At 46.7% G+C, this 15268-nt stretch overlaps 1 protein-coding gene across 11 annotated transcripts in view; it reads left to right on the top strand.

The window, feature by feature from the left end:
- The window catches only part of DYNC1I2 (dynein cytoplasmic 1 intermediate chain 2), a 118173-nt gene that overhangs the window by 16735 nt on the left and 86170 nt on the right, over nucleotides 1-15268 (top strand). For all 11 annotated transcript variants that reach the window (XM_077272713.1, XM_077272709.1, XM_077272719.1 and 8 more), the window contains exon 4: nucleotides 9678-9792. In XM_077272713.1, the coding sequence (XP_077128828.1) occupies nucleotides 9678-9792 (115 nt within the window). The remainder of the gene's footprint in view (nucleotides 1-9677; nucleotides 9793-15268) is intronic.

Below are 15268 nucleotides of genomic sequence, written 5' to 3'. Positions count from 1 at the left end.
CAATCGGCTCTCTAATGATATGTTCACAGGTTTTGATGAGACTTAATGAAATGATCTGTCTTTTTGTACCAAGCACATGCTCTCCATGCACCCCGGGTGTACTTACCACCTACTTGTTTTCCCTCTATCCCACCCTCTTCTTCCTTGATTGACAGCTCTTATTTGACAGGTGCTAGAGGAGGGCAGAGAAAGATGGCAAACAGGAAGGTGCGCTGAACCGTTTGGCTACACGCTGGGTGCATCATACACCTGTGCTTGGTTTGCACAGTCATTTTGCACTGAAAGTCTTTATGACCTCTATAAAACACAGGCCAAATTTTCGTCATGAAAGGAAGGGAGAGTCGGGCAACTGGGCGAACGCTGCTGACCAGTAGCACAAGGCCTCCGTCTACCACCTCTGTACCCAGGACTGTGTAAAGGAGAAGTCAGTCTGATTGTTCACATGTCCAGTTGTCGTCCGTTTGTAATGTGGGTAGCGTTTAAAAAACCCCAAAACAAAATAAAACTGGATTTGTTAGAAACGTAGAGGAAAAAAAATACAGGTGATGTGCTCTCCGGTTTCCATTTTTCATTCTATTTTTTCACTTTTGTAGTGGATCCATTTTTACTAAAGGCGTCTGTGATCGCCTCTGTTCTGGGCATGTGCAGTGCTTAATAAACGGATCACCAACCATTATGATCCCTTTCCCATAGGCTTCATTGTTAAATTTAATTTTTGTTTATAGCAAAAATAAAAAAATTTGGTGGTTGTAAGTACGGTATTTTTTTTTTCTTGTCCCCCACCCCCCCATTAAAGTTGTATTGAAAATTTTTCAAGAACAGACAATGAAAACAAAGATTAAGCAAATTGCATAAAAATGACAATAAGATTCAACAGTAAGTGTACTGAGAGGACCTGATATGTACTGGTGACAAAGTAACCTACTAATAACATGGATAGGGAAATAAGCCCTGACGTAGGAAACCATATTATCCAGCAACAAAACAAAAAACAAAACAAAAAAAACAGATTGCATTGAACTGGAAGAGATTTTGGGATATTTCCATCTCTATTCCATTAGGTTGCTCCTGTACTCCATCATTTTATTTCCATTTTTGTCCTCCCAATAATGATTAAATAACAAACCCAATATAACTGCTGGACATGTGAACAGTGCCTCGTCTATCAGAAGAGGTCTGACCTGCACTCTTCATTATTGCATTGAGGGTAGAAGTTAAACTGAGATTGTCCCAAGTAAAAAGCAGTCGTAGGAATTACCCTTTAAAAAAAAAAAAAAAAAAAGTTTACAGCATGTCCCATTCAAGTGCACGGTACCCGCTCCAATTCCCTGCACATTTTGAGTGGCCAGGAGCGCTAAAAGACTGAGATGTAGCACTAAAACTTAACATGATGTTTTAGCACAAATGTGTGTGTTAACTTGAGGAATAATACTATTTTGGATCATCTTATGACCAGTATCCTACAATTTTAAAGTTAATTCTTTTTTTTTTTTTTTGTCAGTTGTCTTTGAGCTAGCGAGTGGAAACTAACTGCTGTGATGTCGCGCATAACATTGTACGACAGGCTGGGGGAGTATAGCATTGATTGAGAAGCAGCATTATGGAGGCCCTACAGAACTACTGAGTAGGGTTGAGCGACCTTTAGTTTTTTAGGGTCGAGTCGGGTTTTGTGAAACCCGACTGTCTTAAAAGTCGAGTTGAGTGAAATCGGCCGACCACCGTGAAAAGTCGGGTTTCGGCCGAAACACAATGAAGGAAATATATATTTTTTTTTTTTTTCTCCCTCTCCCTCTCCCTCTCCCTCTCCCTCTCCCTCTCCCTCTCCCTCTCCCTCTCCCTCTCCCTCTCCCTCTCCCTCTCCCTCTCCCTCTCCCTCTCCCTCTCCCTCTCCCTCTCCCTCTCCCTCTGTATTGCACATTCCAAATCCCTACTCCGCACACTCCCTCCCTCCGTATTGCACATTCCAAATCCGTACTCCGCACACTCCCTCCCTCTGTATTGCACATTCCAAATCCCTACTCCGCACACTCCCTCCCTCCCTCCCTCCGTATTGCACATTCCAAATCCCTACTCCGCACAAGCGTTAACATGACGATAGGCGTTCACTCCCCTAATACCTATGTCATCACTCTGCCCACGCTCATTCATTGGCTGAAAAAATGGCGCTAAACGCGTCATACGAAACGCGACTTTGGCGCCAAGATCGCGTACCGCATGGCCGACCCCGCACAGGGATCGGGTCGGGTTTCATGAGACGCCGACTTTGCCAAAAGTCGGCGACTTATGAAAATGAATGACCCGTTTCGCTCAACCCTACTACTGAGCATTGTAGTTGTGAATCCTGCATTAGGGTGTGATATAAAGCTGTGTGTGTACTTGTTGTGTTTCTGGTTTTTTTTTTTTTGTGTGCATTTTCTGCATGAATTTTGTGCGGAAACTGTACCAGCAAAGGGAATGAGATTTCTGAAATCTCTTGCATATTTCTCCTACGCCTCATTGGGGGACACAGGACCATGGGTGTTATGCTTCTGCCACTAGGAGGACACTAAGTAATACAGAAAGAATAGCTCCTCCCCTGCAGTATACACCCTCCTGCTGGCTCTCAGCTCCTCCCCTGCAGTATACACCCTCCTGCTGGCTCTCAGCTCCTCCCCTGCAGTATACACCCTCCTGCTGGCTCTCAGCTCCTCCTCTGCAGTATACACCCTCCTGCTGGCTCTCAGTGAACCAGTTCTTGCTTAGTGTCTGTAGAAGGCACTTGGGTCTTTCAGACCCCACCGTTTTTATTTTAATTTTTACTTTTTATTCTATTTTTTCCTTTAACGGAGCGAATGGGGGCGACGGTTCCTTTCTAGGTTCCGATCCCCCCGAACCATCAACAGGCAAGTACGTGGAGCGTCCCTCCCGTATCCTTTCCTGCAACGTTGGATGCCAGCCCTAAGCTCACCTTGCGGGCGACCGTTCCTTCGCGTTCTGATCTCCCCCCCCCTCCATAGCAGGTGACCACATGGAGTAGCCCTCCATCTACCTCTCATGGAGCCAGGTGCATAGCCGGGCATATGAATGGCGTCCGTGCAGCCCCCCTCTGCATCACCACTGATGTAGCGGAAGACGCATGGCGGCAGAAGCTCTCCACCCCCTCCCTGACTATGGCGACGGGGGATTGAGCACCGGCCCACCGCATCTACCGTAAGTACAGTGCGGGGGCCGAGGCGCTGGGGGGTCCTGGTCCCCAGGGTATGGGAGGTCCGCACCTTAAAACCCGGGTCCGTGGGTGGTCTGCAGTGCGGCAGTTCATTCAGGGAGTGTGGCTTAAGAATGGCGCTAGTATCGGTCGCAGCACTGCAGGTTTAAAATTTATCCCCCGGCTTGTCCCCTTCATACAGGCCGGCGTTTTGGCCACGCACACCGGCAGTTACCGCCGCCCACTCTTTCTGGCGCTTCTCGTTCTCTGAGAGACACTTCCTGATCTCGGCAGCCATCTTGGTACACCCACAGGACTGATGCTGCAGCGCTGCTCCAGCCTTTTCAATCACAGCCTTCAGGACTAGCGATTCCTGTGCATAACTCCCGTGGCATCACACTGCGGACCTCCCCTGGAGACTCAAGACACAGGACCATGGGTAAGCTCCAGAAGCATAGCTTAACCCTTCCCCTGTTAGTAAGCGCTCTCCTCAAGGCTATGCTATGCCTCAATCAAAACCTCACAAAGTCTGGGAAAACCCACACAGTTTTTTTTTTTTTTTTTCGGCATGTACCGCTCGTAAGGTGTCACTATCCCGGGGTCACAATACTGCATTATGCACAGCTTGTGAACCGGTGACTGCTCAGGAAACACCTGTTACTGGTACCGAACCCTGTGAGTCTAGTCCCCCTGAGTGGGCTACCTCCCTTACCTGGTCTATGGCATCCCTGGCAAAAGCGTTAGAATCGTTCCGAGAGCCCTCCTCTAACCATTGCACTATTTCAGGCAACGCTTCCGATGATCAGAACCCCTTGTACTCCAGGGATTGTACCTTGCCAAGGAGATCTCGCTCTTCCAGGAACAGGACTCAAGCCATATCCTCAGACCATCACCGGGATTTGGGTTCTGAGAGCTCCATTTCTCGCTCCCCTTCCATTGGGGCTAGTAGAGAACCTGTTTCAGAGGACGATTCTGATACGTCCCTAGATCAGGAATTTCATCACGATGAGGAGACTCTCTCCTCTCTCATTGAGTCAGTGAATAAGGCTTTGAAGCTTGAGGAGGAACCTTAATCTAAAACGGATCATGCCGTGTCCTTTAAGAGGACCAAGCGAGCTCACAGAGTGTTCGCCACTCTCACGAATTTAAGGAAACCGTTGATTCTCGCAAGATCCGTCCAGATAAACGATTCACAGGGGCAGAAGCCCATGGAGTCAAAATATTCCTTTGCCCAGGATCCAAGAAAAGATTGGTTGCAGTCTCCCCCTATCGCGCCTGGCTACTAAATCTGTTTTATCCTCCTTGGGGGCGCCTCTCTTAAAAGACCCAAACGATCGTCAGATCGACACTATAGCTCGTTTGGCCTCTGAAGCCTCAGTAGCCGCACTCTTCCAATCTTTTGCCGCTACGTGGGTGGCTAAGGCTATAACCCACTGGGTTGAGGTCTTGTCTTCAGCGGTGCTGGATACCAATCTTCCCCCCCGGGATAGCGGGCCTCGCTACTCAGATAGCCAGAGTTGGAGATTTCGTAGTAACCGCATCCCTGGATGCCGCTAACTGCGCTTCTCAAGCAGCAGCAAACGCCATCACCATCCGGAGGTCCTTATAGCTCAGGGACTGGCGAGCGGATTCTGCTTCCAAAAGGTCATTGACTTCTCTACCATATCAGAGCGGTCGCCTTTTTTTTTTTTTTTTTTTTTGCGAAAAGCTCGACCAATTGATTTCCGACGCCACTGGAGGGGAGAGTAAATTTCTTCCGCAACCACAGGCTCGGTCCCGATTTTTTTTCGTTACAACTCCAACTGGTCCTCTACTTCCACATCTCCTGCTTCCGGCCAGGCACAACGTGCAGACAGAGGTTTCCAGGCCTCTGATGCCCCTTTCCCTTGATGGAAGGGCAGGTCTAGGCAGTTGGGATCCAGAGGTTCCAGAACGGGCAGATCTTCCACACAATGACTCCCTTTGGTATCCGGGGGACACCCTTAAAGTAGGTGGCCGCCTGCTTTCCTTCAGTGCCGCGTGGCTCTCGGTCGTTCACGAGGAGTGGATCCGCGACTTAGTGTTCTCTGGATACAAGATAGACTTCTTATCTCGTCTTCCTAGGGCAAAAGCTTCAAAGTTTCTTCAAAGCTATATGCTCTCTGAGTAAAGACGAACTTATTATTCCGGTCCCTCAAAGTGAACGGTTTCAAGGTTTTTATTCAAACCTCTTCATGGTTCCAAAGAAGGACGCGACAGTACGGCCCATACTGGACCTAAAACTGCTGAACACGTTCGTCAGGGTGCGACGGTTCCAGATGGAATCGCTTCATTCTGTCATCGCCTCCATGGGAATAGGCGAGTTCCTGGCATCTATAGACATCCAGGACGCGTACGTCAACATTTCTATTTTACCTTCCCACTAAAGGTTTCTTCACTTCGCAGTTCAGGAGCAACAGCTCTGCCCTTCTGCCTCGCCATCGCCCCCAGGGTACACACAAAGGTCATGGTGGCTGCAGTGGCCATACTCCACTCCCAAGGAGTGGTGGTGCTACCGTATCTTGACGATATCCTCATCAAAGGCCCCTCTTTCCACACCTGCAAGGAGGCCGTGAACCTCACAATAGATACTCTTTCTCGCCTGGGTTGGAAGATAAACTTCAAAAAATCTTCCCCAGTACCGGCTCAGCGAATTTCCTCTCTAGGAATGATACTGGACTGGTCCCAGGGGTTGGTGCTTCTTTCCCCAGAAAAGATCTCAGCCTTACAGCGGGAAGCTCGAAAGCTCTCCCAATCGCATACTTGCTCTCTGCGTTTCAGTATGAGACTCCTCGGCAGGATGGTAGCAGCCTTGGAGGCGCTTCCATTTGCCCAAATACACCTCCGTCCCTTACAGCATGCCTTCCTGGCCGTTTGGGACATGAACCTGTTCTTCCTTGACCGTCGGTTCTTCTTTCCCCAGCGAGTCAGACAGTTTCTCATGTGGTGGACACTAATGTCCTCCCTGAATCAAGGGAAGTCTTTTCTTCCAGTACATTGGCTAGTTGTGACAACAGATGCCAGTCTTCTAGGCTGGGGAGCGGTGTTCTTACGTCACACTGCTCAGGGCCACCGTTCACTTCAGGTATCACGCCTTCTGACCAACATCTTAGAAATTCGGGCTATCAGGTTAGCTCTTCTCCAATTCTATCCCTTCCTGGCGGGTCATCCCATCAGGATGCAGTCAGACAATGCCACTGCAGTGGCATACATCAACTGACAAGGGGGAACCTACAGCATGGCAGCCATGAACAACATTCTCTGTTGGGCCGAGGAAAACCACTCAATGATTTCTGCGGTTCACATCCTGGGAGTGGACAATTGGGAGGCAGATTTCCTAAGTCGTCAAGGCCTCGACTCCGGGGAGTGGTCTCTCCATCTGTAGATTTTCCACCAAATCTTCTGTCATTGGAGGTCCCCCGACGTGGATCTGATGGCCTCACGGCTAAATTCCAAGGTTCCCGACTTCATAGCTCGGTCCCGCGATCCAGCAGCAATCTGGGCAGATGCACTCGTATTCCAGTGGCGTCATTTTCGGCTTCCGTACATATTTACCCCGCTCCCCTTACTGCCGAGAGTCATCAGGAAGATCAGAGAGGAGGGAGTACCGGTAATCCTGATTGCGCCAGATTGGCGCGCCGGGTGTGGTACGCGGAACTAGTTCAACTAGTCGCCGATGTTCCCTTGCAATTACCAAATCACGCAGACCTCCTTTCACAGGGCCCCATTTACCACCAGAACTCCGAGGCCCTGTGTTTGACGGCATGGCCGTTGAGTCCTGGGTTCCAACCTAGGCAGGTTTCTCTCCAGAAGTCATCTCTACCAAGATCAGCGCCAGAAAGCCTACGTCTATGCGCATTTATCATTGCACTTAGAAATTTTTTTTTTCCTGGTGCAACGACCGGGGACGTTCTCCTCTTGCAATTTTCCATTCCTTCCATCTTCAAATTTTTTTTTTTACAAACGGGTTTGGACTTAGGTCTCGCCCTTAGTTCTCTCAAGGGGCAGTTTTCAGCCCTATCCGTTCTGTTCCAACGTAGGATTGCTAACAGATTACAGGTGAAGACGTTCATTCAGGGAGTCTCCCATAGGGTGCCGCCCTATAAGATGCCGTTGGAACCCTGGGACCTTAATCTGGTCCTCGGAGTCTTGCAAGAAGCTCTTTTCAAACCTCTACAGGAGGTTTCCCTGTCTTTTCTTTCAATCCATTAGACGGGTCTCAGAGCTGGCGGTTCTGTCTTGTCAAGTTTCCGTTCCTGAATTTTCATCAGAATAAGGTGGTTTTGAGAACATCCCCGTCCTTTTGCCAAAAGTTGTCTCATCCTTCCATCTCAATCAGGAGATTGTCTTACCGTCACTCTGTCCGGCACCAGTACATCGCATCGAGAAGGCCCTCCACACACTGGATTTAGTGAGAGCTCTCAAGAGATACGTCTTGCGGACGGCGTCCTTCCGCAGGTCGGATGCCCTGTTTGCACTCCAGGAAGGGCCAAGGAAGGGGTTTCTTTCTCCCATGGCGACACTAGCAAAACGGATTCGTTCAGCTATTCAGGTGTCCTCCCGAGTCAGAGGTCATTCTGTCCCAGCAGGGATTAAGGCTCATTCCACTTGGTCAGTGGGTGCGTCTTGGTCCATCCGGCATCAAGCTTCGGGAGCACAAGTTTGCAGAGCTGCGACCTGGTCAAGTCTGCATACGTTTACAAAACATTGCCATATTCATTCTCAGGCCTCGGCATATGTGACCGTCGGCAGACGAATTTTGCAGGCGGCTGTTCCGCACCTGTAACTTGTGAGTACAAGGAGCAATTACAGTTGATTGTTCCCCACCCAGGGACTGCTTTAGGACGTCCCGTGGTCCTGTGTCCCCCAATGAGGCATAGGAGAAATAGGGATTTTTGTGTACTCACCGTAAAATCCTTTTCTCCGAGCCAATCATTGGGGGACACTGCACCCCCTCACCCACACCAAGTGGGGAAAGATATGCGACAATAACTTGCTTTTTTTTTTTTGCCAACCTTTCAGGATTTTCAGCAGAATTTTCTGCTGCAAATCCTGAAAGCCGAGCACATAGCCTAAAAGTGCAGTTTTTTTTTCTGCTACTGTTTTTAAAAAAGAAAAAGTTATAAAAATAAACATTATCTACCATTTACATTTTTCTTTATGGTTGCAGCATTACATGTTTTTTTTCCTTTTTTTTTTTTTTTCTTGCAAGAAACAATATTCCTTGAATGTAGATCATATGCAGTACACCGGATGGATGATACTTCCACCATAAACAACCAAAAATGCAGCGTTGTGAGAACTGTCAAACAATTATTTAAATGAACATATTATGAAAATTTTCACTAAATAGTTAAAACTGAGATTTGGTTCCTCTAGGTTAAATTTTTATGACCCACAGCAGGAGGGTATGTACAAAAAATTTAGGTCTCTTGAAAATAATTTAAGTGCAAATAATTTTTATATTTACAGCAAATTACTCATTACAGTTTTTGCTAACGATCGTTGCAATCATTGATGCCTCCAGCAGGGGGCACCCAGCTCTTAGGTTTTTCACGCAATGGTTAATGTCGCGATGTTCATCTCTACCACTGAAAACAAACAACTAATAAAAACAAACAAAAAAAGCTTCAAAGTTTTTAGATTTTGCATTTTTTTTTTTTTTTAAGCAGAATGAATATTTCTGACAATATAATATACGGCCCTAAACCCCATTACTCAACTTTTGGTAGCAGAAATGGCTTTCATATAATTTACTCCTTGTGAAAATTGGAAATGGTTCAAGGAAAACATACATTTTTGTGAAAACCCATTTACAGGGGTTTAGCTTTTTTAAAAAATTTTTTATTCTTATTACTTGTATGTATTTGGGGCTAAAAATGTACAATTGGATTTAAACATTTTAAACCATGAAATGTGTGAAATAAATAAAAATTTCTTTGATCTAAAAATGTTAAAGCATAGGCTTCCTATAGGATTCTGTGTTGCACGTCTATTGCTGCTTGCAGAGTGAGTTAACTGAGAATCAATCAGTGAGCTTCACCTGTGTTTTTTATTTTTTAGCTGATTTATTATCACAGACCAAATGTCGAATGCAGAGCGAAACAAAGAGGCTGTAAAAGCCGAACGGTACAGCATTTTTAATCACACCCAAACACAAAAAAAATAAGTTTGGTCCTAAATATGTACATTTGTCAGTGTAGAACTGGACGGTTTCATATATTCGTGGAAAATGGACATGATTATATCGCAGTGCCCATCCTGAGATTCGGGACTCTTGACCTGAGTCATGTATGTCTGAGACAAGTATCTCCTGTCGGGGGTCCCGGCGGTGAGTCGGGACGTTACGATGGCAGCATGGTCTGTGCTTCACTGACTTGTGAAATTAGTCTCCGTCATTTGGTCTATTTTTAAGGGAAGACATTTTATGTATAAACCTGATTAAACTGAAGACACTTTTCCTTGTTTATGACAGTCTGATCAGAAGAAGGATGCCCCCCCTCCACAGGAAGAGTCTGATTTGGAGAAGAAGAGGAGAGAAGCTGAAGCCTTACTACAGAGCATGGGGATCACCCCTGAGCCCCCCCTGGGTAAGGGCCCAGAAGCTTACATTCGCCTGCTTGCTCGCTTGCATGCGTGCTTGCCTCATGGTAATGCTGCCTGCACAATCATCATACAGCACCGTCCTCCGATTCACTAAAAAGCGAAAGAAAATATTTCAGTGCAGTATTTAGTTACAGAACGTGATGCGTTCACAATCATTTTAAAGAGCCCTGTGTCCCGGCTGCAATTTGTTTTTAAAATCAATCTGTGCATTATTCACCCTCCCCAGGTCCGACTCTGCTGCTGCTTCCAATGCCTGTTGTCTGCAGCGCTGAACGTGGACCGTTCTGCAGACCTTGAACGACGGCCTGAGCCCGAGCTGCTTATCAGCTGCACTGCTGTCGACGTAACGTCAGCGCTGCAAACAGTAATGGGCACCAAAAACAGCGGCGCAAACTGGGAAGGATAAGACAACACCTTTTTTTTTTCTTTTTTTTTTTTTTTTTTACCGCAAACGGGATAGGGATTTTCTAAAACCAGAAACCCCTAGGGTGTGTGCACACGTCAGGATTTCTTGCAGAAATCTCCTGAAGAAAACCGGAAATTTTCTGCAAGAAATTCCCTTTGTTTTTTTTGCGTTTGGTTGTACGGAAAGATAAGGTTAAAGTTTGGCAGTGGCAGGTAAGCAAAGCGAAATCTGTACAACTTGATAAATGGGTTGTCCCTCAGGTTATTATTATTTAACTTTAGTTCAAAACATGATCAATGTTTCAATTGGAATGTTTTGTTTTTTTTTGTTGTTGCTTTTACTTCTTATGGCGCCATCCAGTGGTGTTTTCCCCTTTTGGAGCCTCCTCTTAAAGGCGTTGTCCAGGACCAAAGTGGTGTTCATTTATCCTTTTGGATAGGTCATCAATATGAGATGGGTGTGGGTCGGACACCCAGCACCCACGCCGATCAGCTGAAAACTGCTGAGACCGCAACTGGGTCATAAATGTTGAGCTTAACTTTAGAAAGCTCACTGACCAATTCTCAGTCAACTCGTGTAATCACAAAGAACATATAAAAGCCAAACCGTGCAAATTTTGTAATGAAACCCAATTGCAAAAATTATTTGTAGCCCCAAATACATATATTTGAGTAAAGTTACCGAATGGTGTCCATGTGCTCTTTAATTATAGCATTTTTTTTATCATCATTATTTTGGGTGAGATACAATATTTCTGATGTTGTAGCTCTCACACAGACTGCACGGAGCGTCACTGCTTCTTTTGATCTTGGGATTTTTGGGGTTAATCCGTATTGATCGCACATTGACTGTCTATCCGATGGCAGTAGCCATCTTGTTCATTTCTTTATCTCAGTCATTATTTTTATTTTAGGGTGAAAAATTCTATATTAGTTATTAGATATGGCCATTTATTTATGGTCTCCCCTTACAAAGCGTTGTTAAACCTCACGTCCTCCTCTTCTTCAGCGAGCGGCTGGCGCAGGGATCCTCACTTTTGGCCAGGTGTCTGCATCCTAACCAGCATTAATTGGTTTGTTAGTGGTGTCCTATTAGTGAATGGGCTGAGACTGAACGGAGCCCGGCAGGGGGCCCGCTAGGGATTAGAAGGCAAGTCAGTGGGAATAGGCCGGCTCTTGTGAACCAGCCACACTTCATTTCCCCACACTGCTTATCTGTCCCCTCTTCAGATGACCTAAATACACTGTCAATGTGGCCGGGCCCCGCGCTGAACAATAGAACAGTTGGGAAGTGCAGTCGTATTCGGCGCTCGCTCACAGCTACTGCTCCTATGTTTGCAGACCTTGCCCTTCTTGGCCACCAGATTTGCACATGGAGAACATTTCAGACACCATTCCTGCTCACATAATGTATCATCTGCTCTAGTAACGTCACTTTAGAAATTTTATTATCCTTTTTTCATAGTAGCATGCAATCATGAAAATGCTAGTGGAGCCGCCGTATTTGGATGAATTACAAATATGGATCACCCCCTTTACAACTATACATACTAATTTATATTTTTTGCAACATGTAAAGGTGCCATCCCCTTCTTTTGAGTCAAAGTGTCTGTGACGATCACATTAGAAAACTCAGCCCAGCCCTAAGTGTGGAAGTGAGCGGCTGAAGGGAGAATATAACTTAATTTTCTATCTGCAGCCGCACGTCTAATAAACCAGCCTAATGTGATATAAAGGAAGCCTGTCAGCAGAGAATATAAACATAAGGATGAATGACCTCGGGGAGATCAAAACATCCAACACAGCGGAGACACCATCACGTGTTTCTCAACGCAGTGATCCAGAACACTGCCCCCATCCCTAAAGGGAAATATGCAAATGCATGTAGAAAAGCCGCGGAGACACCATCACATGTTTCTCAACGCAAGCAGTGAATAGCCAGGTCTTTCACCAGGAAGGAACAACCACGGGAAGGGCAGCATCCAATAAAGGAAAACCACCTATGCCAAAACATGGTATCCATCCACAGACAGCTGTTTCGGGGTATTTGCCCCTCATCAGTGTGGAGTAGAAAAATGGCTATTAGGAGCAGTGCCTAGTGAAAAGGCTGTAAACATAAGGGTGAATGACCTCGAGGAGATCAAAACATCCAGCACCGCGGAGACACCATCACGTGTCTCTCAACGCAGTGATCCTTTATTGGATGCTGCCCTTCCCGTGGTTGTTCCTTCCCGGTGAAAGACCTGGCTATTCATTGCTTGCGTTGAGAAACACGTGATGGTGTCTCCGCGGCTTTTCTACATGCATTTGCATATTTCCCTTTAAGGATGGGGGCAGTGTTCTGGATCACTGCGTTGAGAAACACGTGATTGTGTCTCCACGGTGTTGGATGTTTTGATCTCCCCGAGGTCATTCATCCTTATGTTTATAGCCTTTTCACTAGGCACTGCTCCTAATAGCCAGTTTTCTACTCCACACTGATGAGGGGCAAATACCCCGAAACAGCTGTCTGTGGATGGATACCATGATTTGGCAAAGGTGGTTTTCTTTTATTGGATGCTGCCCTTCCCGTGGTTGTTCCTTCCCGGTGAAAGACCTGGCTATTCATTGCTTGTGTTGAGAAACACGTGATGGTGTCTCCGCGGCTTTTCTACATGCATGTGTCAGCAGAGAATGACTGTTCAAACCAAGCACAGGCGCTCTGTGCATCATGGCACGGCCATTCGGTTCTGTGCACCTTCCTTCCTACTTGTTTTTCGTTTAATTCTGCTCTTCTTGGGTTCTATAAAGACAGAGCTGTCAATCAAAATAGAAGGAAAACAAGTAGCTGGGATGGTGCGCTGAATTTTATGGCCTCTGGGATGGTGCCCTGAATTGTATGGCTGCTGGGATGGTGCGCTGAATTGTATGGCTGCTGGGATGGTGCACTGAGTTGTATGGCTGCTGGGATGGTGCACTGAGTTGTATGGCTGCTGGGATGGTGCTCTGAATTGTATGGCTGCTGGGATGGTGCGCTGAATTGTATGGCTGCTGGGATGGTGCACTGAGTTGTATGGCTGCTGGGATGGTGCTCTGAATTGTATGGCTGCTGGGATGGTGCACTGAATTGTATTGCCTCTGGGATGGTGCGCTGAATTGTATGGCTGCTGGGATGGTGCACTGAGTTGTATGGCTGCTGGGATGGTGCTCTGAATTGTATGGCCGCTGCAAGGTGCACTGAATTGTATGGCCGCTGTGATGGTGCACTGAATTGTATGGCCGCTGGGATGGTGCGCTGAATTGTATGGCTGCTGGGATGGTGCGCTGAATTGTATGGCCGCTGTGATGGTGCGCTGAATTGTATGGCCGCTGGGATGGTGCGCTGAATTGTATGGCTGCTGGGATGGTGCACTGAATTGTATGGCCGCTGGGATGGTGCGCTGAATTGTATGGCCGCTGGGATGGTGCGCTGAATTGTATGGCCGCTGGGATGGTGCGCTGAATTGTATGGCCGCTGGGATGGTGCGCTGAATTGTATGGCTGCTGGGATGGTGCGCTGAATTGTATGGCTGCTGGGATGGTGCGCTGAATTGTATGGCTGCTGGGATGGTGCGCTGAATTGTATGGCCGCTGGGATGGTGCACTGAATTGTATGGCCGCTGGGATGGTGCACTGAATTGTATGGCCGCTGGGATGGTGCGCTGAATTGTATGGCTGCTGGGATGGTGCGCTGAATTGTATGGCCGCTGGGATGGTGCGCTGAATTGTATGGCCGCTGGGATGGTGCGCTGAATTGTATGGCCGCTGCACGGTGCACCGAGCGCCTGCATTTGGTTTTAGCATTCGTTCTGTGCTGACAGTCCTTTTAAATGCTATTTACCTGCAGATTACACTATGTGGGCAGTAAGTGTCATGTCTGCAGGATTCACTTTAAAGGGGCAAAAATGTAAAATATTATTCCAAAATACCTCGTTTTAACAATCTTCAAGAATGGAGGGATTTTTAAGGTTTTTTTTTTTTTCTGGCTACGAGCCACCGTTGCAGTCTGATCAGAGGCGGACCATTTGCTGTTTGCGATAGAGCTTGCAAGCGCTGATCTGAAATTGACTTGCCCTGTTCCATTGCTGCAGATGCAAAATTGTCAGTGCTTGCAGCACAGGAGAGAGTGCACTGTTTGGCTCCAATGTGCTGCTGACCCGAACTGTCAGTCACGAGGAGCACTCCACCCTCTGGCATGCAGGAACCTGGAAGGCAAAGGAACGGTGCGCTCCCAAAACTAAATTATGAGAAAACTCCTTTTAATAAAAAAATAAATAAAAGGAACGTTACGTGGATTTGTTCTCCAGCTGACCGGCAGGGGTCCAGAGTCTGACTCCTTACAGTCTGACTTTACACCACTAGGGAACTTTTTTTTTTTTCTTTTTTAATAAATCTTTATTGATAAATTTAGATAGTTATTTGCTCGTTATTATTTTTTTGAGATGGTGTTACAGCAATCTGCTTTCCCAAGCGTAAGGTTATGAGCAAGTGCGATGTATACAAAGTGACCGCACACAACATGGCGGTGTAGTTCAGCAATCAGCGGCATTTATAATACGCGATTCTGCACTTTCTACCAGAGCGGCATCAGTAATGCAAGACGCCAGGTCACATTTGATTTTTTTCAGTTCATCATTGCTTATATATCGCCTTTATATTTTCTACATAATTATATATGCCGATGCCTTCCCTTCATGTCCCCCATGCTCCATAGTTTGGGTTTCCAGGCAAAAATGGCCGAGGTGTAGACCCAGAGGTCAGCGCCGCGTCTCGTCTCCTGAAACACTTTCTTGTATTATTAACTGAGCCTGTGGAGGGGAACTAATCTTCTCATGCCTCATTATGCTTCCACTAGGCGTTTTCTCTTCCCCCGGATTACATGCCTAAAAGGGAGGAGGAAAAGGGGATTTAAATGTAAATAATTGAGTAAATCCTATAGAACCCAAAAGAATAAAGAAAGTGGTATCGAAGCCCATCAGCAACACTTACAGGGGATCCTTACACATAAAGGTGATACGGCATCTCTGTATCCCTCTA

This window comes from Ranitomeya variabilis, chromosome 7 (genome assembly GCF_051348905.1).
Source record: "Ranitomeya variabilis isolate aRanVar5 chromosome 7, aRanVar5.hap1, whole genome shotgun sequence".
NCBI classification, from domain to species: domain Eukaryota; kingdom Metazoa; phylum Chordata; class Amphibia; order Anura; family Dendrobatidae; genus Ranitomeya; species Ranitomeya variabilis.
This window is presented reverse-complemented; position numbering and strand designations above follow the sequence as displayed.